This window comes from Nicotiana tabacum, chromosome 5 (assembly GCF_000715075.1).
Source record: "Nicotiana tabacum cultivar K326 chromosome 5, ASM71507v2, whole genome shotgun sequence".
Taxonomy (NCBI): domain Eukaryota; kingdom Viridiplantae; phylum Streptophyta; class Magnoliopsida; order Solanales; family Solanaceae; genus Nicotiana; species Nicotiana tabacum.
The window spans coordinates 1,540,759-1,565,512 of NC_134084.1; the positions used below are offsets into that span (position 1 = coordinate 1,540,759).

A 24,754-nucleotide genomic window follows, 5' to 3' on the forward strand; every position below is an offset into this window, starting at 1 on the left:
AACACATGATAAATATATTACTTTTCAATTTATAATTTTTGTATGCATGACAAGTTTTAAAAAATATATTCGGATGAAAAGTTCACAGACATTTTCCAATCGGAGTTTTTAGAAGTTTATAAAGAGGAAATAACTTCCATCTTCAACATGACGTGTTTTAAAAGGCGTTTTTGAGGCGAGCCGTGGGGCGGGGCGCACCAAAAACGTCCCGAGGCAATGGTGTGGGGCGAAAGTCTCAAGAGGCATACGTCCCGGCGTACGCCCGGGCGTTTAAGACATATTTTTTTAGTAAGGCTAAAGTCCTAGAGACTTTTTCAAATTAAAACAAAATTTGTTGAATAAGCCATTCATATAATACCGAAATTCTCAAAAGTCAGCTTGATAATTACTCAAAAGTTTTAAAAAGGAAGTGAAATATATTAAATTTAAAAGTCAAGACCTTTTTTAATGATTGAAGCCCTAATTCATTGTCTTTTCCAATTCTTTATCTTGCCCGTTAGTGTGCTAATATCTGTCAAAAGCAACGAATATTTAATTTTTTTCTTTACAAATACAAAGACAACTACATTATACATCATAGCAACAAGTTCAAAGTTCAAATTGCAGGTGTAGACACTAAAATTTTAATAGATCAAGATAAATCCTAAATTCAAGACAACTCTTGAAATATTAGCAGTCTATTAGGGTTACTTGGTGGCTACTCCACACAAACCCTAATTCATTCCTATAAATAAGGTTACATATGTCCTTCAAAGAGGATCTCAGCAATTCCATAAACTCTCGGAATATGCACAAAGAGATCAAATATGAGATCTCCGAAATTCCATGAAACTCTTGGAATATTCGTTACAAGATCCAAGACATGTCAAATATGTCTTGCTTAAAGTCCTATGTTCGAGAAATATGTCGCTAAGGCCCTCAAATCACGTAGAATAAATCGGAGAGAAGAATCAAGGGATAAACAGAGTTGTAACTTGAAATGTTTATCAATAAATCCTTTTTTCTTTATAGTTGTTTGTGATTGCAGTTTTATTTTCTCTACATAAATTTGTTGCAAACAGCAGGTTAGTCATCCTTTTTATTCCTACATGTAGAAAACTTTATTTTTTTCGACTCAAGTTACTTGTGCTTCTAAGTAGCGTATAATAAATTGTTTTGACTAATTTTTTATGGACACACACACACACACACACACACACACACACACACACACACACACACACACATATATATATATATATATATATATATATATATATATATATATATATATATATATATATATATAGTTTTCTTCAATTTTTATGAAATTTTACCTGTTTATAAATATTTACTGTATTTTATAAAATATTAAAAATTAAATACCTATGGAGCTTACGCCCCGTGCCTCGGGTTACGCCTCGTTGAGACATATGCAAAACGCGTCGCCTTACGCACACGCCTTTTAAAACACTGAGCATGACAGCATAGACTTTATTTTTTACAACTAAAACTTCATGTCTTTATAGAAAACTTCATGATTAAGTGCTTGAATTTTAATTTATTGATGCCAATTCTTACTTATACAAATTTATTTCAATTACACCTATACAATTAATGTACAATAAATCTACAATCCAATTGATTAATTTGTCAGAAAGTAGGTATGAGACAAAAGGTTGGATACACCAAATCCTACCAAACATATTTAATTATAAAATGTGGTATTCTTAATACAATTTTTAAAAATGCGGATTTTACTTTAAGAAATGTAAGAACCAACATATAAATTAACATTTTTTTCTGCACGTATATATCAACACTAATAATTAAATAATTTGAGATGTCATAAAAATGATAGTTTAATCCTTGTATAGTTACACGAATATTATCATCTTTTTTTATTAGCATCATAGTTCTCGTATAACAGAGCAATTATTATGTACTTTTTCCATTTTAATTTATGCAGTCACTCTTATTTTTTTAATCATTTAAAAAAATATCTATTTATATTTTTTTTTAAATTATAATCTTAAACTAATGTAAATTTTGATACGAAGAGTCTATTTTTTTTTCTTAGACACTTTGTTCAATTAAACGCAACAACAATAACAACAACCCAATAAAATCTTATAAGTGGGGTCTCGAGAAGATAGAGAGTACGCAGACCTTACCCCTATCCCAAGGGTGTAGAAAGCGTGTTTCTGATAGACCCTTGGCTCAAGGAGACGAAAAAGACAATATATCAGTACATCAACAGAAATCTTAGAAATAATAACAACATCATAAGTACCAGAAAATAGATGAAAAACAGTAACAATAAAACGTAAGTAAAGCTCGATATTATGAAAAGTGGAAGAATAGTGTGGACATAACAATAACCACTAGCAGTCTAGGACACAATTTCATCAGACTAGTCTCTCACCCGATACAAAGTAGAAAAGAGTACTACTATCTTCTAACCTACAACCATAATGCTCGATATCCACACCTTCTATCAAAGATCATGTCCTTGAAAATCTGAAACCAAATTAAACGCAATAATATAAATTAAAATTTAGATATATATAAATTACGAAAAATAAAACGAAAAAAGGAGCATTTAATTTGGTGGAAATTAACAGACATGACACGAATCGTTACAACCGTTAGTTGGACGGACACACACAACAAAGGCGGGGAAGGGTAAAACCGTCAACATAAATTACAAAATTTGTCTGTCCCCTCCGTCGAAAGTGAAAGCCAGAATTTTCAGACATTAAGCATTTTCTTCGAAATTTTCAATTTTTTTTCACTTCTCATCTTTGGGATCATCTCCCATTTTTCTTGGGATTTTGTCTTTTTATCTTAGTATATTTAGTTTTAATCCATTTTTATTTTTGGAATTGTTTGACTTTAGTCCACTTTGTTCTCAATTCTCCATTTCATTTATTGGATGCTAAAGATCATTTTTTTGTGAAATAATTTCTGGGGTTCTTTCATAATTTCATGGAAATTAATTAAGGTAAGCAAAATCTTTTCTTTTTTAACTGAAAATAGTGAATTATTATTGTTTGAATTTGTATAACTGTATAAGCATGTTTATTTAAGTTTTTCTGTTGATTATGTACAATTGATTACTGTTCTTTTTTATATTAACTTGGTTGCTTAATTACCCTTTTGAAAGATCTGTATTATTTTTTTCATAATTGGGGATTTTTATGCTCAGTTCTTGATCATATTGGAATTTTTGAGTTTAAAGTTTCCTCCTTTATGTTAATTGAGGGGTTTTTGATACTCAATACTTTATCATATGGGAATTTGGACCTAAAAGTTTCCTCCTTTTTGTTAATTGGGGTTTTTTGATGCTCAATTCTTGATCATATGGAAATTTTGGACCTTAAAGTTTCCACCTTTTTGTTAATTGGAGTTTTTTGATGCTCAATTCTTGATCATATGGAAATTTTGGACCTTAAAGTTTCCACCTTTTTGTTAATTGGGGGGGTTTTGATGCTCAATTCTTGATTGTTTGTGACCAGAATGTCATGGGTTCGAGCCGTGGAAGCAGACTCTTGCAGAAATATAGGGTAAGACCGCGTACAATAGACCCTTATAGTCCGGCCCTTCGTCAAACCCCGGGCATAACGGGAGTTTAGTGCACCAGGCTGCCTTTTAATTCTTGATAATCTGGGATTTTAGACTTCAAAGTTTTCTCCTTTTTGTTGTTGATGGGAATTTCTTGTGGGGTTGGTGGTGTGTATTGGAGAAATGGGTTGGTTTTTTAAGTGCTCTTTCCTGTTTGATTGATTTTTTCCCCTTGCTTTTGAAGTTTATTTCTGATTTGGGAATTGCTTGACTTCAGTTCACTTGGTTCTCTGTCTCCATTTCATCTAGTGAATGCTAAAATATCGGTTTTTAGACTTTAAAGTTTTTTCCTTTTTGTTGTTGATGGGGATTTCTTGTGGGGTTGGTGGTGTGAATTGAAGAAGTGGTCTGATTTTTGAAGTGATATTTCCTGTTTGATTGACAATATAAAAATTATATTGCTTTTGAAGTCTGCTTCTGATATGTTTTTATGTTCGTTTCGAAGGAGTACTTTGAGGGTTGAATTTGAATAAATATGGGAACTTACTGTGAGACTGAAGAAGATAGTTTCTTTGATATACACGATGAGATTAGTTCTCTCTCTGATTTGGGTTCGGATGGTTCTGAGATTGCCAAATGCGCTTTAGGATATGAAGTTTGGACTCAGGATCCTGAAAGTGTTGATGAACGCCGCAATAGATTCTTGAAATGGATGGGTTTGAACTCGAACCGTGACAGACGCAATGGACTTGAAATGGCCGAGATATACTCTAATGAAAGCAAGACGAACGCCGATAGAATTAGGGATGTCAATGAGACTGTGCTCGCAAACTCAGATTCTGAAGGAAATTTTTTCTCTGGTCGATCTTCCCAATCAAATGAAGCTTTGGAATTGGAGAAGGATTCCGTAGAGGATCCAATGTGTTGGAAAATTAGGAATCTAGACAACGGATCAGAGTTTGTTGCGGATGAGTTGGGCCAAGATGGGATGCTTAGCCGATTACGTGAAGTAGGTACAAACAGGCTATTCACTATTCAAGAGTTTCAGAGAAATCTTGGCTCATCGGCTTTGATTCAGCAATTGCTGCACAGAGATATTAAGGGATTTAATATGGTTGATACAAAGTCGAAAATCAGAAGTTTGCTTCAAAAACTCACAATTTCCACCCGACATAAAGAGAGGACAAAGGAAGTCCAATCTACTACCAGTGAGTTCAATTTAAAGTCAGGGGTTCGTACTCAAAGAGTTCGGGTCCACTCCAGCAAGAAGGAGTCAAAAGAACTGTCCTCTCTTTACACGGGCCAAGAGTTCCTAGCACACAAAGGATCTATCATAACAATGAAGTTCAGTCCTTGTGGCCAATACTTGGCAAGTGCGGGCAAAGATGGCACGGTGCGCATTTGGAGAGTGACCGAAGATGACATTCCTGAAGATTTCAATGCTCAAGATATTGACCCCTCTTGTTTATACTTCTCACTAAATCATTTGTCCAAATTAGTTTCTCTCAATGACTATAAAGAAAAGATCAGTGGGATGAAAATGATGAGAAAATCATCCGAATCTGCTTGTGTTGTCCTCCCACCAAAGTTATTCCGGATAATGGAGAAACCACTGCACGAGTTCCATGGGCATACGGGTGAAGTCTTGGCCCTTTCATGGTCCAAAAATGGGGTCAGTATAATATCTCGCTGGTTTAAGCATATTTGTGACATATCTTTTAAATAAGCTGTAATTCATGTGCAACATCGTTTTCTGCAGTATCTGCTGTCATCTTCTGTTGATAAAACAGCTCGTCTCTGGCAAGCAGGACATGATAAATGCCTTGGTGTTTACTCGCATAATAATTATGGTGAGCCGATTTCTACGCTTCTACTCTTCTTACCGAAGTATTTTTCTGAGTTTACTGGTTGGTCACCTCATACATGTGTTAATTTCATATTTCTGATGCAGTCACTTGTGTAGAATTCAATCCTATGGATGATAATTATTTCATTAGTGGATCGATAGATGGGAAAATACGACTATGGGACGTGCACGGTTGTCGAGTAATTGATTGGACTGATGTAAAAGAAATAGTGACTGCTGTTTGTTATTGTCCTGATGGAAAGGTTTGATTGCCTTGTTTTTTTTAACCTTTTTAAAGATGGTACTTGATTTTAAATGGAACTTATTTAAGTTTGTTGCTTGTGACTGCTGCAGGGGGGTGTTGTGGGATACATGGATGGAAATTGCCGATTTTATGATGTAGTAGGTACGGAAGCTTGTCTGTTTTCTTATCCCTTTTTCTGGTCCTTTTCATGTTTCTCGTTGTCGTTCAGATAAATGTTTTCTATATTAACTCGAAGAATAGAACAATTCTGGGAATTGATTATGCTGAATTGCGGAGTAGGTTATCATGGTAGAAAAGCATATAATCATGCAGTTTAATTGTCTGCCTCGAAGAATAGAACCTCTTTTGGTTTTGTTTTTTTGGGACAAGCTTAATTCCTAGCGAGCACATTCCATCTCTTAATTATTACCCCCGCCCTTTCTCTCTTGCGGGGGCAGGGGGAGAGGCATAAATCATTAATTTAGAACCCAATAACTTAAAAAGATTAGAATTCTGAACTCATAAGCTTCAAATCCTAGCTCCACCTCTGTGTAGTCTTAATATTCTGCTATGATATATGGATAACACGAAGTTACTGGAAAGAGCATTAATGCAGATTGGTATTGCGGTTTTCTGTTAGTCTATTGGTTGGGCGTAAGGTTGGGAGGAGGGGTTGAGAATGTTGGTAAATCATACGACTTGAAGTCATCTCCGGCTTGTGTTTCATGGTTTTAGACATATGTGTTATCTGTCTCTCTCATTCCATGGTAGTAGAAGATTTGGCACGGACTACAAACTGTCCAAACTATAGGTTATGAGATGAAAAGTATTATCTTCCTTTATTACAAGTTTTAACCAACCTTGTGCATTAAACATACATGCGTGCATACTACTTAACAAAAGAAATCACATTTGGAAATGCTGGACGCATTTTCCTTTTTACGCCACAGCTGTGTCAGTTGTAAGCAGTTGATACTTTTCACGTTAATGGATTATCATTTCTTTGGGTTAGGTAATCGTTTGCAGATGGGCTCGCATGTAAGCCTACAAGGAAAGAAGAAGCTTACTAACAAGCGAGTAACCGGATTTCAGGTAACTATTTATTTCCTTACCTTATTTTTCACAAGAATGATCTTTTGTACTGATTTTATGCGCGTGAGAACTAACGTAAACTTTCATCATACAGTACTGCCCAAACGACTCAAGCAAAGTCATGGTTACTTCTGCTGATTCACAAGTTCGAATACTTTCTGGATCCAACATCATCTGTAAATTCAAAGGTGTGTTGGTTAACTCCAAGCATAAGGTGTTTGCAGTTATTCCCGTTCTAATTTAATAGTCGGTAGATTTTCTCAAAGTGTTATCTGCTGCATGTCCAGGAACTCAAAATCTGGGTAGTCAATGTCCTGCATCATTCACTTCTGATGGGAAACACATTCTCGCGGTTACTGAGGATTCAAATGTTTATATCTGGAACTATAGTAATGAGGACGGGACAACTGGCCAAGCAAAGAAAGTTCGGTCATCTGAGAGTTTCCTTTCCCAAAATGCATCAGTTACAATACCATGGTGTGGCTTTAAAACCAATCCCGGGACACTACCACCAGGAAGTGTTTTAGCAAATGGTGATGTCAACGAGAACTCGCAGCCAAAGACTTCATCTTTACAAGATTGCTTCTCCTTGGGACGTGCGTCTTTCTTGGATTCAATATTAAAGGGTTCTCCAACGTGGCCGGAGGAGAAATTGCCCGATTCAAGTCCAGCAAATGCGTCCCCTTCTATATCTAAATCCGAATACAAGATCTTGAAGAGTGCTTGGCAAAGTGCATTGAGTTCGAGCCATTTGTGGGGTCTTGTGGTTGTCACAGCCGGATGGGACGGATGCATTAGAACATTCCTCAACTATGGGTTGCCGATTCGTTTATGAGATTCTTGCCACCAGAGATTCGGTCTAGTGGATAGGCGCAAATCACGAGTTTGAACCATGTCGCAGACAAAAGCCTGGTATTATCCACCTAGTTACGAACCATGCACAGCTGGAGCCTCATGATTCTGAGCTTTTCCCTTTTCTTGTTTGTAAAGTTTTATCAATTCTTGGCTTTGTGACCAATCATTTTTTTTTTTACAAAAAATATATTGTATCAAATAGGTTACTAAATTAGACTATGCAAAGGGTATACTAGTAGATATATCTAAAATCTAGCCAAATGTCTCATAGGAGCTGGATTTTTAGAAGTTGTCATTATTCTCACACATAAATTCATAGTATTAAAGTACAAACATTATTTCATTTGTTCAGTTGGTATATTTTTTATGAGAAATTTATGTCAGAAATACCAATTTCTTTTATGAGATAGCAAAATGATTTGGTTGTATGTCAAATCTGTAAAAGTAAATTGTCCTAACATATAACTTTCCTAAATTATGCGGACCATTTAAAACTTGGGAGTATAATGACAAATTCAACAATGATGAACCAACTGGTTTGGTACAAATTTTGGCCACAAGAATCCCTTACTGGAAAGCGGGAGAAATTCAAAAATAGGATTTACAAACTGGTCGTTCAAAAATAGCTCAGTTTCAAAAGTAATCGAAATTTAGCCACTTTTCATATAAAGATAAATTTGAGCGAAAACACTGTTCAAAACCCGAAAAATACGCCAGTATATTATGTTGGAGTTCCATCATAAGTATACTTGAACTCCAGCATATTATACTGGAGTTCCAGGATATGCTAGAACTCCAACATAATATGATGGAGTTCCAGCATAAGTACACTAGAACTCCAGCATAATATACTGGAGTTCCAGCAAGTATACCGGTCCAGCATAATATACTGGAGTTTGGAGCACCGGTGCTCCAGTCTCCAGTATATTATACTGGAGCCAACAAAGTATACCGGTCCAGCATAATATGCTGGAGTTCATACACAGGTGCACCGAACTCCAGTATATTATGCTGGACCGGTCCCTGTTGCAGCAAAATAGTGGCTAAATTTTATTGACTTGGTAAACGTTGACTATTTTTGAATGACCAGTCCGAAAACTGGCTATACCGTGCTATTTTTACCTGGAAAGCCTATTCTTGTGTTTTCATATGTATCTTTTCTTTTACATGGTTGCAATTTCATTTACGAGCTTTCGATTCTAAAGTTCGTTTTTTTATTTTTGGCTGAGAAAATGGAAAGTACTTCCTTACTGAAAAGTAAAAGCGTATTTAGTAGGCGTTTGGACATAAAAATTATAATTTTTGAAAAAAGAAATAGCATTTGAAGTAAAGTTGAAAAATGATTTGGATTTGAAATTATATTTAGACATGCATTTCACTTGAAAAAATAATACAAGATGTTCATTGTAGGAGACAGTGGGATCAAAAACTTGCGGGGCAGCTGAGAAGGATGAACTTCTTTCCTTAGTTAAATTCTGTCTATTTTTGTAATTAAGGGGATAGGGAGGAAGAGAAGATGAATGTAAAAAGTTGGGGATGTCTAACTTTATGGGTTTTGTTTTGCTTGTACATATATTTTCCTTGGTAAATAAAATTACTTAATTACCAATTTTTTTTTTTTTTTTTTTTGCAATTTTGTGATTGATGAAAAAAAAATTCTCGAAAAATTTGAGAAAGTGGTCAAAACCACTTTTTGATTTTTGAAAAACTCATTTTCGGAGAATATCCAAAAACTTATAAAATTTCATGGACAAACACATTTTGAAAAAAAAAAAGATTCGAAAAAAAAGGAAAAAAAATCTATGGACAAACGGGTCGTTAGTCATTACAAACAAGAGAAATGGATAGCGTAGTGACCATTTGAGCTTGATCATTATTGAAAGTATTTAAAACAAAGGGAAAGGTACGTCACCGAACACTGTATTGTCCGCTTCCATAGATAGTGGAATCGAACTTCTTCCATGTCTAGCTAGTGCATCAGCCACAATATTTTCTTCTCGGAATATGTGGTATATCTCGTCAAGCTCCACAGCATCAAGAAGAAAACTACAATCAGAAATAATTTGTGAGTAGCTAAGAGATAATATATATATAGTACCTGGAAGTCTGCTTTCATTATTGTAGGTAGAGGTGATAAAATGGTTAAAAGAAAACAGTTATCCACCCATATTATCCATCAAAAATGAGTTGGATAATGAACTATTTAAAAACGGGTCGAATATGGATAAAGAATCATATTATCCACTTAGAAAATGGATAACCAATGGATAACTAATGTGTTTAACTTTTACATTTGTAAAGCCTTAAATTGGAGTTCCAAGTTTGGAATACTAAGAATTCTCTCATAAGTGATCATATTTAAGAAGCCATGGATAATATGGATATCCATATTATCCGTCGGATAGACTCGTTTTTATCCGTCTCAAATACAGGTCTGGTCGGATAATTTATCCATTTTTTTAAATTACCTATTTTGACACGCTCATATCTGACTCGACCCACCGTTTGTCACCCCTAATTGTAGGGAATAGATTTTTTGGTAAAAGCAAGTTCCAATCCTGAGCAATGGAAAGTACTTCATTACTGAAAAGTAGAAGAAATATAGTCATTAATGTCATGACCCGCCACATCATCATGCCACGTAGGTGCCACTTGGCATATATTTTTGCCATATGGAATTGTTACAAAAGTTAGGGACTAAATCTTAGTGGAATATTCTAGAACTATGGAGAATTTCCTTGGAAATGTTCTAGATATTTATGCACTTGTAGGAAGGTTCTAGAGAAATATAGAGATTTCCTTAGGAAGACTCTAGAACCCTATAGAATTGTTAGGAAAGTCCATAGAATATTCTAGCTATGTAGAATATTCTAGAGAAGGGATTTATTTGTAAATACGGAAGGACTTGTAGAATAATTATTATTTATATACTAGCCCCTAGGTGATTAGTATAAATAGGGGGCATTCATTTGTAATTCATCAACCAAGCAAACAATTCAAGTTCTCTCTAATACAAGGCTTCCTTTAACAATTCTCTAGTGTTCTTTCTACCATTCTCTTAGAAATCTTGAGTGTAGAAAGGCTGACTTGGTATAGCAAGAACGTGAGCAAGTTGTGCAAGATCGTGAGCAAGTTGCCAAGTGCCGCATGTGTACTTAGTTAACAACTAAGGATGTGAGAACGTGGTATCAGAGCAAAGGTAGAAACTAAGGGAATGACGAACATCGGAGAAGTTAGTGCTACCAATACCCAAGCCAACGTCATCCAGGATGCTGCTGGCAAGAGCAACCGTAACAAAAAGAGGAATACAACCAACAAGAGCCAGGAGGTGCCACCTGAGGTTGTGCCAAACGAGAGGCTTACATCCCAAGAACCATCTGCCACTAAGGCGAGCGAGGATGAAGTGGAGGCCCTATCGGAGGACGTCTCGCTCGGTAAAGAGTGGGTGATGAAGGTGAATGTGGGGATGGACGCCGTCGAGATCTTTGGCCAACGCTTGGGGAAGGTAGAAGTCACCCATAGAGTTCTTGAGGGACACACTCTTGAAGAAATTGAGAGCATCTGAAATGACTTGCAGGGGCATACGCAGGTTGAGATGGAGCTAAGGAAAACCATCACTACCTTGGAGTGCAGACTTATAGAGGCATTGAGCATTATCGATGCCATGAAGGCAAAGATAGAGTCACTCGAGGAGCATGCTGACGCTAGCGTGACCGAGGCAGCCAGCAATGTTGTGGCGACGAGGGAGGCCAAGATCGAGGCTCCCAAACCCCCGGTGTTCAAAGGTGCTCGTGATGCACAAGAAGTGGAAACTTCCTTTGGCACTTGGAGAACTACTTCAGGCACGGCAAAGTGAGGGATGACGAGGCCAAGATCAACATTGTTGTGTTGTACCTCTCAGAGATTGTTGCGCTGTGGTGGCGTCGAAAGTGTGCTGACATGGAAAAGGGGCTATGCAACATTGAGATATGGGAGCAGTTCAAGAAGGAGTTGAAGAAGCAATTCTACCCGGTGAATGTAATGTATGAGGCTAGGCAGAAGCTAGGGGAGCTCCGACAAACGACCACAATTCGGGAGTATGTGCACGAGTTCACTACCTTAATACTGCAAATCCCGTCATTATCCGAGGAAGATTCACTTTTTCACTTCATGGAAGGGTTGCAAAATTGGGCAAAGCAGGAGTTAAGAAGACATCAAGTAGCCAATGTGGACGAGGCCATAGCGGTAACCGAGTCACTTGTTGACTTCAAGATGGAGTCTGCCAAGTCCAAAGAAGGCAACTTCGAGAGGGGTGAGGGAGATCATGACAAGGACAATGGGAAAGGCATAGCCGATGTATACAAGGGCAATGGCAAAGGGCCATCATATAATGGACAGGGGTCCAAGAGAAACGGTAAGGGGTCGGAAAACAATAGTGAGTACGTGTCTAAGAGAGGGTGCTACTTTTGTAAAGGATCACATCGGGCAAGTGAATGCCCAGAGTTGGGTAATCTTGCAACAATGATCGGGAATTTTACTCAGGGACACAAGGGTGACACACGAGAGACCGCCTGCATTGGAGGGATGCGCTTGGAACCTAAGCCGAAAGTAGGGGATTCCGAAGCCTATCTTGGTGCCATGCAAATAGAACATGGTGGTGGCAAGAAAAGTTGAGCGGACATAGTTGAAGAGGATGGTAATTTACAAAATGATGGCACACTATCAGACTTAGATGATGCACCAAGCAGAGGGGTCAAGTTTGCTAGCAAGGATGGGATCACGGAGGGCAGCCAAATAGGGAGTGAAAGCATAGACCCGATGCTTGAGAAGTTTCTGGACTTGGTTGAGTAATGGGGAGATTCAGACCAAGAGAAAGGGGAGGCATCAGATGGGCGGAGGATCGAGACCATCATGGCTAGCCGTCCAAAGTGCAAACGAGGCAAAAAGAAAGGTGACCAGTACTTTGTAACATGGGAAGTCGAACTGCTTCGTAGGGCATCATGGCTAATGGACAAAGATTTCCGACGATGCCAAGGCGATGTGCGTGCTTATGTGTCGATGCTTTGTGCCGAGGGTGGCACAAAATTAGGTGGAGGAGAGTGTCATGACCCGCCACATCATCATGCCACGTAGGTGCCACTTGGCATAAATTTTTGCCATATGGAATGGTTACATAAGTTAGGGACTAGATCTTGGTGGAATATTCTAGAACTATGGAGAATTTCCTTGGAAATGTTCTAGATATTTATGCACTTGTAGGAAGGTTCTAGAGAAATATAGAGATTTCCTTAGGAAGACCCTTCTAGCTATGTAGAATATTCTAGAGAATGGACTTATTTGTAAATACGGAAGGACTTGTAGAATAATTATTATTTACATACTAGCCCCTAGGTGATTAGTATAAATAGGGCGCATTCATTTGTAATTCATCAACCAAGCAAACAATTCAAGTTCTCTCTAATACAAAGCTTCATTTAACAATTCTCTAGTGTTCTTTCTACCATTCTCTTAGCGATCTTGAGTGTAGAAAGGCTGACTTGGTATAGCAAGAACGTGAGCAAGTTGTGAAAAATCGTGAGCAAGTTGTCAAGTGTCGCACATATACTTAGTTAACGACTAAGGACGTGACATTAGTCATTACAAACAAGAGAAATGGATCGCACAACGACCATTAATTCCAGCTTGATCCTTATTGAAAGCATTTAAAAAAAAAGGGAGGTGCAGGGGTAGAGGTAGACTATTGGCTACATGTTCGGATTAACCCATCACTTTTGCTTAAACATTGTATTTATATTAGAAAATTCATTAAATATATATAAATATTTAATTACGAACCCAATATCTAAGACGAGCTATAATTAGAATCCCGAACCCATAAACTTAAAATCTTGGTTCTGCCTCTGATATTATCGTATGTCAACTATATTGTCTGCTTCCATATAGTGGAATCGAAATTCTTCCATGTCTAGCTAGTGCATCAGCTACATTATTCCCCTCCCTGAATATGTGGAATATCTTGTCCAGCTCCACAACATCAAGAAGAAAACTGCAATGAGAGAATAATTGGGAGAAATTTAAAAATAGCGAGATTTACAAGTAGTCATTCAAAAATAGCCACAGTTTCAAAAGTAATCGAAATTTAGCCACTTTTCATGTAAAGATAAATCTGAACGAAAAAACTGTTCAAAATCCGAAAAATACTCCAGCATAATATACTGGAATTCCAGTATAATATACTGATCCAACATAATATGCTGGAAGTTCATACACATGTACTCCAATGTCCAGTATATTATGCTGGAACTTTTCGTGTTGCAGCAAAATAATGACTATTTTTCAATGACTTTGTAAACACTGACTATTTTTAAATGACCAATCCGAAAATTAGCTAGGTCGTGCTATTTTTACGAAATAATTTGTGAGTAGCGATTAGTTTGTGTAAGAAATAATTTACATAGTGAAAGCAAGTTAATAAAGCTAATAGTTCAGCATGTAGTAAGTCCGATGTTGCAATGGTGCTTTTGCTTTTCTCTAGTATTACATGAAGTATTAAATTCACATGTATCAGTTACATTTGGGACTACATGTTGATGATTCCCCTGCCCCCTCATGTTTTGTATAATCTTTGATTTCTTCATTTTCATTTATTCTTTTAATATTTCTTTTCTGGCAAAAGATTTCAGAATCTCCCAAATCAAATGTTCCCTTCCTTGAAAATGATTAACCCACATGATCTCTTCTTTATCTTTTTTTTTTTTCTTTTTCTTGAACAGTTTAGGATCTCCGTTTTCATTTTTTGAAGGGGAGCCTCGGAGCAACGATCAAGTTGTTTCCGTGTAACCTACAGGTTATTGTTCGAGCCGTGGAATTAGCCACTGATGCTTGCATTAGGATAGGCTGCCTACATCACACCACCTTGGGTGCGGCCCTTCCCCAGACCGTGAATGCGAGATGCTTTGTGCACCGAACTGCCCAAATTTCCAAATTAATCCACATTTATTATTCGAACTGGTGGAATATTAATTAGGTGATACGTTTAAGAAGAGATAAAGAGTAATTTAGAAAAAAAAATACTCTTATGATTAATGTTATGAAATATTTTTTTTTAATTTCTTAAGGAGTGTGCCAAAGCTTTATAAAACAAATAATATGGACCAAAGTATTATTACTCAGCAGTAAACATGATGAGCGATAAGTAAGGAAAATAATGACAGGTGCGATCCCACTCAGTTCGAAAAAGTAGCTCTTTTAACTAATTCATCCTTTTTCTTTCCTTTTTCTCGCTACCGTAAAAATATTTTTTTTACACTGGCGCAGATAATTTTCCCTAAGGCACCGATGGGCCAACGCCTTCGTATGTATATCACCGGACTTTCTTGATTCACAACATCAAGTATTTACACTTTAGGTCTCATGACTCAACATATAGACGGTGGTGCCGTTACGTATAACGATATAATTTTTATTTTCTTATTCACTTGTGCTAGTGGTGGAGAGGTAACACCTAAGTGGGCTGTGGTAAATAAGAAAATTAATCAAACAGGTGAAAAAGTTGATTGCAGACTGCAATCCTTATCAATTGCACTAAATTAATGTGGCCTCGAGAAATTTCCAAAGAAAAAGATGCCAAAAATGATTCTAGCATTTTATTTTCTTGTTCAAAGATTCCTTTAGACTGGATCCAATCATCAAATTTCCATTTTTTCCTTAGAGTTCAGTTTAATATTGTACCTGTTGTAGCAAGTAACTGTCTTATTTTCAATATTAAAAGTCTCCTCATCTGTAGATCAGAGGCAGACCTACCCTTTGGGTAGAGGGGTCATCACCCCTCGTTAACTTAATTTTTTTTTGTGTATATACCTTAAATAGCATGTGTATATTTTGACGGATACTCTAAGAGTCAAATATTCGGCAACTGCATTGATCGTTTTTTTTTTGGAGGAAGGACACAATTTGACTTTTAGTGCTCTGCCTGGGTTCGAATCTAACTCAAATATTGCTCAAATTTTTATTCGACAATATTAGTGACCCCGACACTTTCAAATTCTGAATCTGCTTTAGATGATATGATAAAAATTTATTATAGTGACAATTCATATAAGTTAAACTCTCTTTCTCGACCACAAATTTTATATTGATTATTATCCTATCTGTTTGTCATAAAGATCCTAATTTTTCGGGAAGCAGTGGATAATAAAATCGTGAAATCTCAGTACTCTTTATGACAAGAGATTTCATGCACCTTCATAATAAATCTTAAGAACTAAAATCAAGTTAGTATATACATATTTGAATAAAAAGAGACGTCGTTTTTTACAAAAGGGGTTGTTAAAAATTAAAATATAATCTTATTATATATACTAGTATTAGTACCTACGCGATGCGCGGACACAAATTATGTCGAGTTGTGATTTGGATTATTTGAATTATGTATAAATAACTTTAAAATATAAACCTTCCAGATAAAATTTATTGATAATCATTAGATATTAATTAAGAAGCAAAACATGAAACCATTTCGCAAATCTCATAGTGGATAACCTGTTTTCTTTTTCTATATTTATATAATCCAATAGGTTAATTTTAGTACTTGAATTTCGTTTCGTTAACAATATTAAAAATTACTAACTATGTCATGTGGTGATTTGTTTTGTTTGAACATATTAAATTATATTATTTTAATAAAATTCTCAGTATAGTTTATTTTTTTATCTCAAGCTTTAATAAGTCTTATTCTTTTAAATTTTACACAATATTTTTTGTTCTTTGCTTATAATTATTATATTATTTATTATTTAATATTATTATACTTTCATGTGATTTTTTCGGATTACTAATTGACTTTATATTTTGCTTATTATCCTTTTAATAATTATAATATATTTTTTATTCTTGAAATTTAATATATGTACGCTTTTATCCTCTTACTCAAAACTATTTTACTATGTAAATCTATCAATAATATTTTTGAAAATAATTCAATTATTTACTTTATTTTAAATTAATTTAAAATATAAATATTCTCACATTGTATCTATTTTTTTCTTTATACAGTCTTCCCTATTAAGAAATTTTTAATTAGTATTTTACCCCGTAATCAAAATAATATCATATTTGACTTTAAGTTGTAACTTTGATTAGTATAAAATATTAATATATAAGTTCTTTGATTATTATATTCCAAATCTATTAAGTATTCTTATATTTATTTTTTGTATTACATGCAATAAAAAAATTCTCTTTTAGTTTCAACATACAAAATTTGACTTTTAATTTTAGTTAATAAAATTACTTATATTAGATATTTATTTTATATTTTTAAATTTTAATTCTATATCTAGTAAGACTTTAATTTTTGGTGCCACTTTATTTAGTATTATTATCCATTACTATCCTTTAATATAATATAGATAGTCTAGAAATTTTTTAATCTTAAAATAAATATCTATTTTACTTTAAAAATATTTCTTGAATTCTTAAGTTATTTAAATTTATCAATAATATTTTTAAGTATTTTATTTCACTTTATTTTATTTTCTAAACTAATTCTTTGCATAAATATTCTCACGCTATTTCTAATTTATTTTAAATATTTTTAAGTTCTTATTTTATCTGTTAGACATAAGTTGCGTGGTATTATCCACAATATGATATTTCTTATCATAATAGATAAATAATAATTTTCTCATCTCAAATTTGAATAAGTTGTATCATTTTCTTTATGATGAAAGATTTGATTAATTACTACAACATTTAGGTATAATATGTTCAAACAATTAAGACAATATTTTTCTGTGATTAATATCTGAATCGAGTGCAGTTAGTTTGAGTTTAAATGCATAACATAATTATTTGAAAATGCGGTTCAGTTTAGAAAATAAAATGATAAGAATTATTTGAGTTTGAGATGAGAATTTTTTTTTGAAAATATTAAGTAAAGAATTAAAATGACAGTAAAAATATTGTTATAATATTTAGAAATAATGTGATCAAAATATTAACAATCTTTTTTCTATGATTAAATAAATTTTTAAAAATACAAAATAAATTTCTAATATTGGTAATATTAATAATAAAAATTAAAAATTAAATTTTATCTTATAGCTAAAAAAGAACAAGAATTTAACTACATCTAATACAAAATTAATTATAAGAGAACTCAATTCATTTGGAACATGATAATCAAATAATTTATGTATTAATATTTTAGACTTATGATTAATATTTGAATCGAGTGCAATTAGTTTGAATTTGAATGCATAGCATAATTTTTTGAAAATGTGGTCCAGTTTAGAAACTAAAATGATAAGAATTATTTGAGTTTGATATGAAATTTTTTTAAAAATAATATTACGTAAAGAATTAAAATGATAGTAAAAATATTATTATAATATTTAGAAATAATGTGTTCATAAAATTAAGAAATTTTTTTCTATGATTAAATAAATTTTTAAAAATTCAAAATAAATTTCTTAATCTTAATAATGAAAATTAAAATTAAAAATTAAATTGTATCTTATAGCTAAAAAAAAGAAAATTTAACTGCATCTAATACAAAATTAATTATAAGAGAACTCAATACATTTGGAACATGACAATCAAATAACTTATGTATTAATATTTTAGACTAACTAAAAGTTACAATTTAAAATAAAATATGACATTATTTTTGTTATAGGTAAAATATTAATATAAAACTAATTAACATTTATAGTAGGAAAGAGAATGTATATTAAAAAAAATAGAGGTAGTGTGAGGATATTTATACTTTAAATTAATTTTAATATAGATAAAATAAAATAGTTAATTATATTTAAAAATATTACTGACAAATTTAAATGATTAAAATATTATGAATAAGAGGATAAAAGCATAAAAATATATCAAATTTTGAGAATAAAATATTTATTTTTATCGCATACTATTAAAAGGATAATAAGCAAGACATTAATTTAATTATAAGCTAACAAAAAATTATATGATGATATAATAATATGAAATATTAAATAATACAATAACTATAAGAAAAGAACAAACAAAAAAAGAATTTACGTAAAAATGATGCGATGAATAAGACATATTTGACTTCCTAATAAAAATAAAGTGATTGTAAGAATTTTGTTAAAATAATATGATCTAATGTGCTCGAAAAAGACAGATCACAATATGACATGTTTAGTATTCTTTAATATCGACAACGGAACGAAATGCAAGTACTAAAATCAAGGAGTTAGGTTGCTACAAATATATGTTAAAAAGATTGGTTGTCTACTGCGGGATTTGATCAATAATTTCATATCCCGTTTCATAACTAAATTCTCACGTTATATAATTTTTATCTGCGAGATATATATTTTAAGATTATTTGTACATGATTCAAACAATATACATCGCAATTTGAAATAATTTGTCCGCGCATCGCGGGGTACTAATACTAATATATAATATAAATAAAAAAAGCTTCCAGTCAGAGAAATGTAGAGTCCTTATGCAAGTGGTGAAGAGGCACATTAATTTATATTAATTCTTATATTGGATTCAATCTCTGCCCGATGATTTGCCTCTATAAAACAAAAGGAATAAATGAATGTATGAATAAGACATAATCATATGGAGGGGTCCCAATCAATGATACTCAAAGTAATATATAAAGAATTTTTTAATGTTTTCTAAAAAGTACCTAAATTAAAAGTTACTCGACTTCTAAGAAGTATGGTTTGATTTGTAATGTTTTTAAATAAGTAAAATTATCCGCTATAACATATAACGATAACATAATATTGTAAAAAAAATTCACACTATCATCATCATCAATGTATACAAGCCGAGGAATTGTCCTATGTTATAGCGAGATAGGTCATGGGCATCCGAAAAGTTTGGCAAAAATTTCATGCATAAATGTATATAAAGAAAAAAAAATGACAGCGCGATGCACTAAGCTAGCTATGCTCGTTGTCTGGGGAGGGACTGGACCACAAAAATCTATTAAACGCAGTCTTACCCTGCATTTCTGCAATAGACCGTTTCTACGGCTCAAAATTATGACCTCCTGATCACATGACAGTAACTTTACTAGTTACACCAAGGAGCCGGGTGCACTAAGCTCCCGCTATATATGCTTGGGGTCCGGGAAAGGGCCGGACCACAAAGGTCTATTATATGCAGGCGTATCCTATATTTCTACAAGAGACTGTTTCTACGGCTCGATCTCGTGACCTCCTAGTCACATGACAACAACTTTTACGAGTTACGCCAAGGCTAGCTACCCTTCCATGTATACGTATATTTATCTTAAGAAAATAGTAATATAGTACTCCCTCCGTTTCAATTTATGTGAACATATTTCCTTTTTGATCCGTTCCAAAAAGAATGAACTCTCTCTAAATTTGGAAACAATTTAGCTTAAACTTATAATTCTACCCTTAATGAGAAGTTTTTATAACCACACAAATTATTTGGGGTCCTTTTTAACTTATTTAGGACTACAAATTCCAAAAGTCTTTATTTTTTCTTAAACTCCATATCCAATCAAACAGGTTCACATAAATTGGAACGGAGGGAGTACTAGTTTAACATTCTATATACAAAACTTGGCTGAACGGCAAAGTACAACCGCGACGTTCAAATTCTGGATCCACTTCTGTATACAAAAGTTAAACTCAATAAACAAACATACACCAAGTGGAATATAAATGAAATACACTAGGTCTGAATATTTCCAACTAATATATAAAGTATAGTAAAGAACAACTACATCATATTGTCCATTGTTCTCTTTTTTGTCCCATCAGTATTTAATGTTCCTGTAATAGATCTCGTGGCTTCTAAAAGGGCACGACTTTCCCCAAACTCAAAAGCTATGTGTCGTCGTCGTCTTCTTTTTTTCATAGTCATAAACTTAGAGTATATTCATGTGTGACAAACAAGACCGCTAATACTCTTTTGCATTTTATTATTTAAGAAAACAAATGAGTAAATGCGTTAGATGTCTATCGCTTTTTCAAATTACTGTTACTGTCTTAGAGTGAGAACCCCTCTTAATTTCTTGCTTTATTCTCACATTATATATTACAAAAGTAGTGTTCTTGTTTTGTCCAACTACAAAGAGAAATGGGGAGAGCGCCGTGTTGTGCTAAAGAGGGTTTACGTAAAGGTCCTTGGTCTACAAAAGAAGATTTATTACTTAGTAATTATATTAAGGAAAATGGTGAAGGCCAATGGAGAAACTTGCCCAAGAAAGCTGGTATGCATTTCTATTTTCATTCAATGTTGTAGATTTTTTTTGTTTCTCGCCCGGTGTTCGATACCCGCGTTAGAGCCTGACTATATTCGGATTCGCGCCGCGTAGGGAACCATTCGGGGAGAAGCGCTCCCTGCCAAGAATTTTTCGATACCTAGGGCTCGAACTCGAGTCCTCTAGTTAAGGGAAGAGCAGTCTCATCCACTGCACCACATTTTTTGGTGTGATTCAATGTTATAGATATTCCTAAAGTTGACTATACTATAATTAGATATTGTAAAGGTCTTCAACAAATCCTCAAATAAAGCTAGCTTGATTATTTATCGGTCAAATAGTTGAAAATATGCTTTACTCAATGTGCATAGAACCTACAATCTTCTTGTTCTAAAGACTCTAGATATAGTGATATTATCCGTTTTTTGTCAAGCTCGCATAAAGATCGGTTTCATAATGTATTACTATGATGCGTATATTTATAACGAAAGTTATTTTTCAAGAAAATATTTTCCACGAGAAAGTCATGTTTAGTCTGTCCTCCCTCACTTATGGTAGAAGTCAATTTCCGTAAAACAAGTTATATTACTTGCTAGCTAACAATTGAAAATTATTAGTATTAATTTTTACCACTCGAAAATTTCATCAAAACACTCCTATTTGCCAATATAATTATTATTATCTTTTAATATAAAATTCTTTCTGAACAGTGTTTTCTATTCCTCAACCAAACACTAAATTTTTGGTTAGGAATATGACTTCCGTCATATACCCAAAATTACCATGTATGTTGTTTTTTTTCCTTATCAACTTCTAATGTGGTACTTTGTTCGCATACCTAACAAATCGTTGTCCGATACCATATTGAATTACGTGAATTACTTACTTAAAAGCTTAAACTATTAAGATGAGATGCTTGTATTAATTTGTTTTCCAACTATTTTATTCAAAATTCAGGGTTACTTAGATGTGGAAAGAGTTGTAGATTAAGATGGATGAACTATCTGAGGCCAGGGATCAAGAGAGGAAATTTTAGCCAAGATGAAGAAGATCTTATATTAAGACTTCATTCCCTTTTGGGTAATCGTTGGTCACTCATAGCCGGAAGATTACCAGGTCGAACTGACAATGAAATCAAGAATTATTGGAACACACATCTCATCAAGAAGCTCAAAAGTGCTGGAATTGAGCCTAAAGTTAACACGATTTTCTCCAAATATTGTCCCAAAAAAGAACCCAAGAAACACCCCAAAATAGAGAAACCAAGAAAAAAACAAGACAAGAAGAAAAATAAGAAGAAAAAAGACCAATCTTTAGTACAAAATATTAGTGACTCTCCTCTGTTTATCCCAAAACCAATAAGAATTTCCTCTTGTAGGAATCATAGTGTTAAAGATGTTGCATTATTGAGTACTTCTTCCTCAAACAGTTCTGAAGAAGCCGATAAAAGGGCAGACCGCTGCACTAAGCTCCCGCTATGCGCGGGGTCCTCAGACGAGTCAAACCACATTGGGTCATATGTACGCGGCCTTACCGATGAGGGTAAAATAGCAGAGGTTTCATTCATTCCTTGTGCTTCAAATTTATTTGATGAAGTTCCATTGGATGAAAACATGTTGGAGAAGGTGTATGAAGAGTATCTTCAACTTCTTTCTGAAAAATGTTATCTTCAGGATAATCAATTAGATGATGATCTTTTGGCTGGAAATGTCTTTGATCATTCAATGTTAATGTAGTTTTCTTTTTTTTCAAATGTAATGTAGTTTAGCCAGTGAAAGTATTAGTGTGATAGTCTTTTGCCTCTATTTTTTTGTTGTGTAGAAAAGTATTGCATTTTTCCCCACCTCATGTAACACTATGATTATTCTAGGAGTGAAACAATTTTCTTTTTCCACAAGGATGGTATTAAGACGACAGGTTTTAAAAGTTTTTTATTTATATAAATATTATGGTGTATTTGTTGGGTCCATGCCCATGATGTCCAGTCAAAGGCCTAGTGGCCTAATACTATTCTCTTTTGGTTTCCATTCCTATGCGGAATTGGATTTGGTTTTTATTCTTATTTAGTACTGGTTTTGGCTTTAAGAGAAAGCACAACTTATTTTCTATAAATATGACAACCTTTGAGAACTGTTCTATGCTCATTAGTACAAGTTTTTGAAAGACTTAAGCACATAAGAGTGGTTTTTGAGAGAGCTTTCGTCAAGAGAGAAGAGAGAAGAAAAATATTTATTTTGCTGCAGATTTTTATTCCGATTAGCCAACTTTAAATCTCTTTTTTAATTCGTTAACCGTTGGATTGAGCTGAAATTTTGACTAAGTTTTTGTAACATCTTAATCTTTGATTTGAACGGTAGAGATCGGATTTTTGGGCCCGTAGCATCTGATTTCGAGCCCCAAACAACAGCTCTAGTTTTGTGGCTTCTCCTTTTTCTTCAATTGATTTGACGGTGCTCTTGTTGTTATTGTTGCTTCGTGTTTGGCACTTGTTGTGTAGCCAATTTAGAGAACTTTTATACCCCTCTTATTACTATAGTGAAATTTTTTGGATCTTTCTGATCCCATGATTTTTACCTTCAATTTGAAGGGATTTTCACCTTAAAATTTGGTATCTTTTATCTTCTTTATTTTCGTGTTTGTCTCTTTCTCGACATAACATTAAGGCTGAATACATACGAGGACGTCTATAGCTACCAGTATTTTTTATTTAGACAACTTAACTAGGTGTTGTTTGGATTGAACACCTGCAGTTAGCCAAAAATCTACCAATCAAACACATTTTGCACTGGTCGTGTGTCTGCAAAAATAATTAATCACATGTATTGTCTTCGAAATTAAATAAAGTAATATTGTACAATAATTGCACTTGGGGTTCAGTCGAAGAAAATTAAGTGCAACCTAGTTCTAGAATAGTGGATGGAATATACTTTTCAGTAGCCATTTCCCTTTCAAGAAAGTTACAGATCATTTATAGGTTTGAGACCACTAAAAATATGTACTTTTCTTTATTTTAATGGAAATGTTGAATTTCAAGTTGTTGGGAATTTCCAAAATAGAGGAAAAATGAAGAATGTGAGATAGAAGAAGAGAGAGATGTGAGAATTACAACTCTTTTTGGTCCATAACAAGTGACTTTTTTATCTTTCGCATACCCCTTATGAAAATACGAACTTCCAAAGAAAAAGAAAATGTATTCACTAAATTACCCTTAATTAATTGTTATTGTGACACATTGAGATATATAAATAAGGGCAAATCTTGAAAAAATAAAATTAATTCCTTCTTGATTAGGTAAAAGAATATTTATTTTGGACCAAAATAAAAAGATCAAAAAATCATTTATTATGGACCGAAGGGAGTATGACTGCTACACCAACCCGAAATAACATAGGATTAAAAAAACTTTAAATTTTATGCATTGATTATGTAAAATTATTTACTTAATTAGATCATTTATAAAGTAAAAGAAAAATATTTACCCCTCAATATTTTTGTTTCAAATTATTCTGCCATTATTTTTTATTTTTTCCCAGTATTCGATAGTCGCATTGACGTCCTATTAATTCGTGTTGCGCAAGATCCATTAAAATGAAAAGCGTTCGATACTAGAATTTTTTTTACTTCCAATGCTCGAAGTTAAGTCCTCTGATTAAGTATAGAGGAATATAATCCATTAATTCATCACAATCTTTGGTGGTAGTCATTATCTATCATATACGTTCTCATCTTACAATTAAATCCAAAGTTAAAATCTTTTATTCCACCTATTCTTCTACTTTACTTTGTCTCATGTTCCCTCAATTCAAAGAAACCTATAGGCTATAGCAGCTATTTTCAATTCAAACAAACTGTTAAGAGAATGGCTATTTTTGCAACAGTTGAATAACATCACATCTTTACAAAAGGTTCAGAAAAGGACCTTAATCCAAATCTTAATGAATCAAGTTTGAGTGGTACTATA

At 33.6% G+C, this 24,754-nt stretch overlaps 2 protein-coding genes across 3 annotated transcripts; both read left to right on the forward strand.

The window, feature by feature from the left end:
- The first annotated feature begins 2,625 nt into the window (after positions 1 to 2,625).
- Positions 2,626 to 7,931, forward strand: LOC107799922 (uncharacterized). 2 transcript variants are annotated; one of them, XM_016623061.2, is made up of 9 exons: positions 2,773 to 2,983; positions 3,498 to 3,545; positions 4,049 to 5,215; positions 5,303 to 5,393; positions 5,495 to 5,652; positions 5,744 to 5,795; positions 6,646 to 6,725; positions 6,820 to 6,913; positions 7,013 to 7,931. In XM_016623061.2, the coding sequence occupies exons 3-9, from the start codon at positions 4,079 to 4,081 to the stop codon at positions 7,558 to 7,560; spliced, it is 2,160 nt and encodes a 719-aa protein (XP_016478547.1). In that variant the 5' UTR covers positions 2,773 to 2,983; positions 3,498 to 3,545; positions 4,049 to 4,078; the 3' UTR covers positions 7,561 to 7,931. The 2 variants fall into 2 exon arrangements, with proteins under 2 accessions (XP_016478546.1, XP_016478547.1); XM_016623060.2 differs by lacking the exon at positions 3,498 to 3,545 and having other exon boundaries at positions 2,626 to 2,983.
- Positions 7,932 to 20,440: 12,509 nt separating this feature from the next.
- LOC107799919 (uncharacterized) lies at positions 20,441 to 22,685 on the forward strand. Its single transcript, XM_016623058.2, has 2 exons — positions 20,441 to 20,802; positions 21,751 to 22,685. The coding sequence occupies exons 1-2, from the start codon at positions 20,670 to 20,672 to the stop codon at positions 22,527 to 22,529; spliced, it is 912 nt and encodes a 303-aa protein (XP_016478544.1). The 5' UTR covers positions 20,441 to 20,669; the 3' UTR covers positions 22,530 to 22,685.
- Positions 22,686 to 24,754: the final 2,069 nt, after the last annotated feature.

Bases quoted from the DNA above. Each gene is read 5' to 3' on its own strand.
- LOC107799922 (XM_016623060.2), top strand. From the start codon at position 4,079: ATGGGAACTTACTGTGAGACTGAAGAAGATAGTTTCTTTGATATACAC. The intron at 5,796-6,645 runs GTACGGAAGCTT...TCTTTGGGTTAG, and splicing joins CCGATTTTATGATGTAGTAG to GTAATCGTTTGCAGATGGGC. The intron at 6,726-6,819 runs GTAACTATTTAT...TTCATCATACAG, and splicing joins AGCGAGTAACCGGATTTCAG to TACTGCCCAAACGACTCAAG.
- LOC107799919 (XM_016623058.2), top strand. From the start codon at position 20,670: ATGGGGAGAGCGCCGTGTTGTGCTAAAGAGGGTTTACGTAAAGGTCCT. The intron at 20,803-21,750 runs GTATGCATTTCT...TTCAAAATTCAG, and splicing joins AAACTTGCCCAAGAAAGCTG to GGTTACTTAGATGTGGAAAG.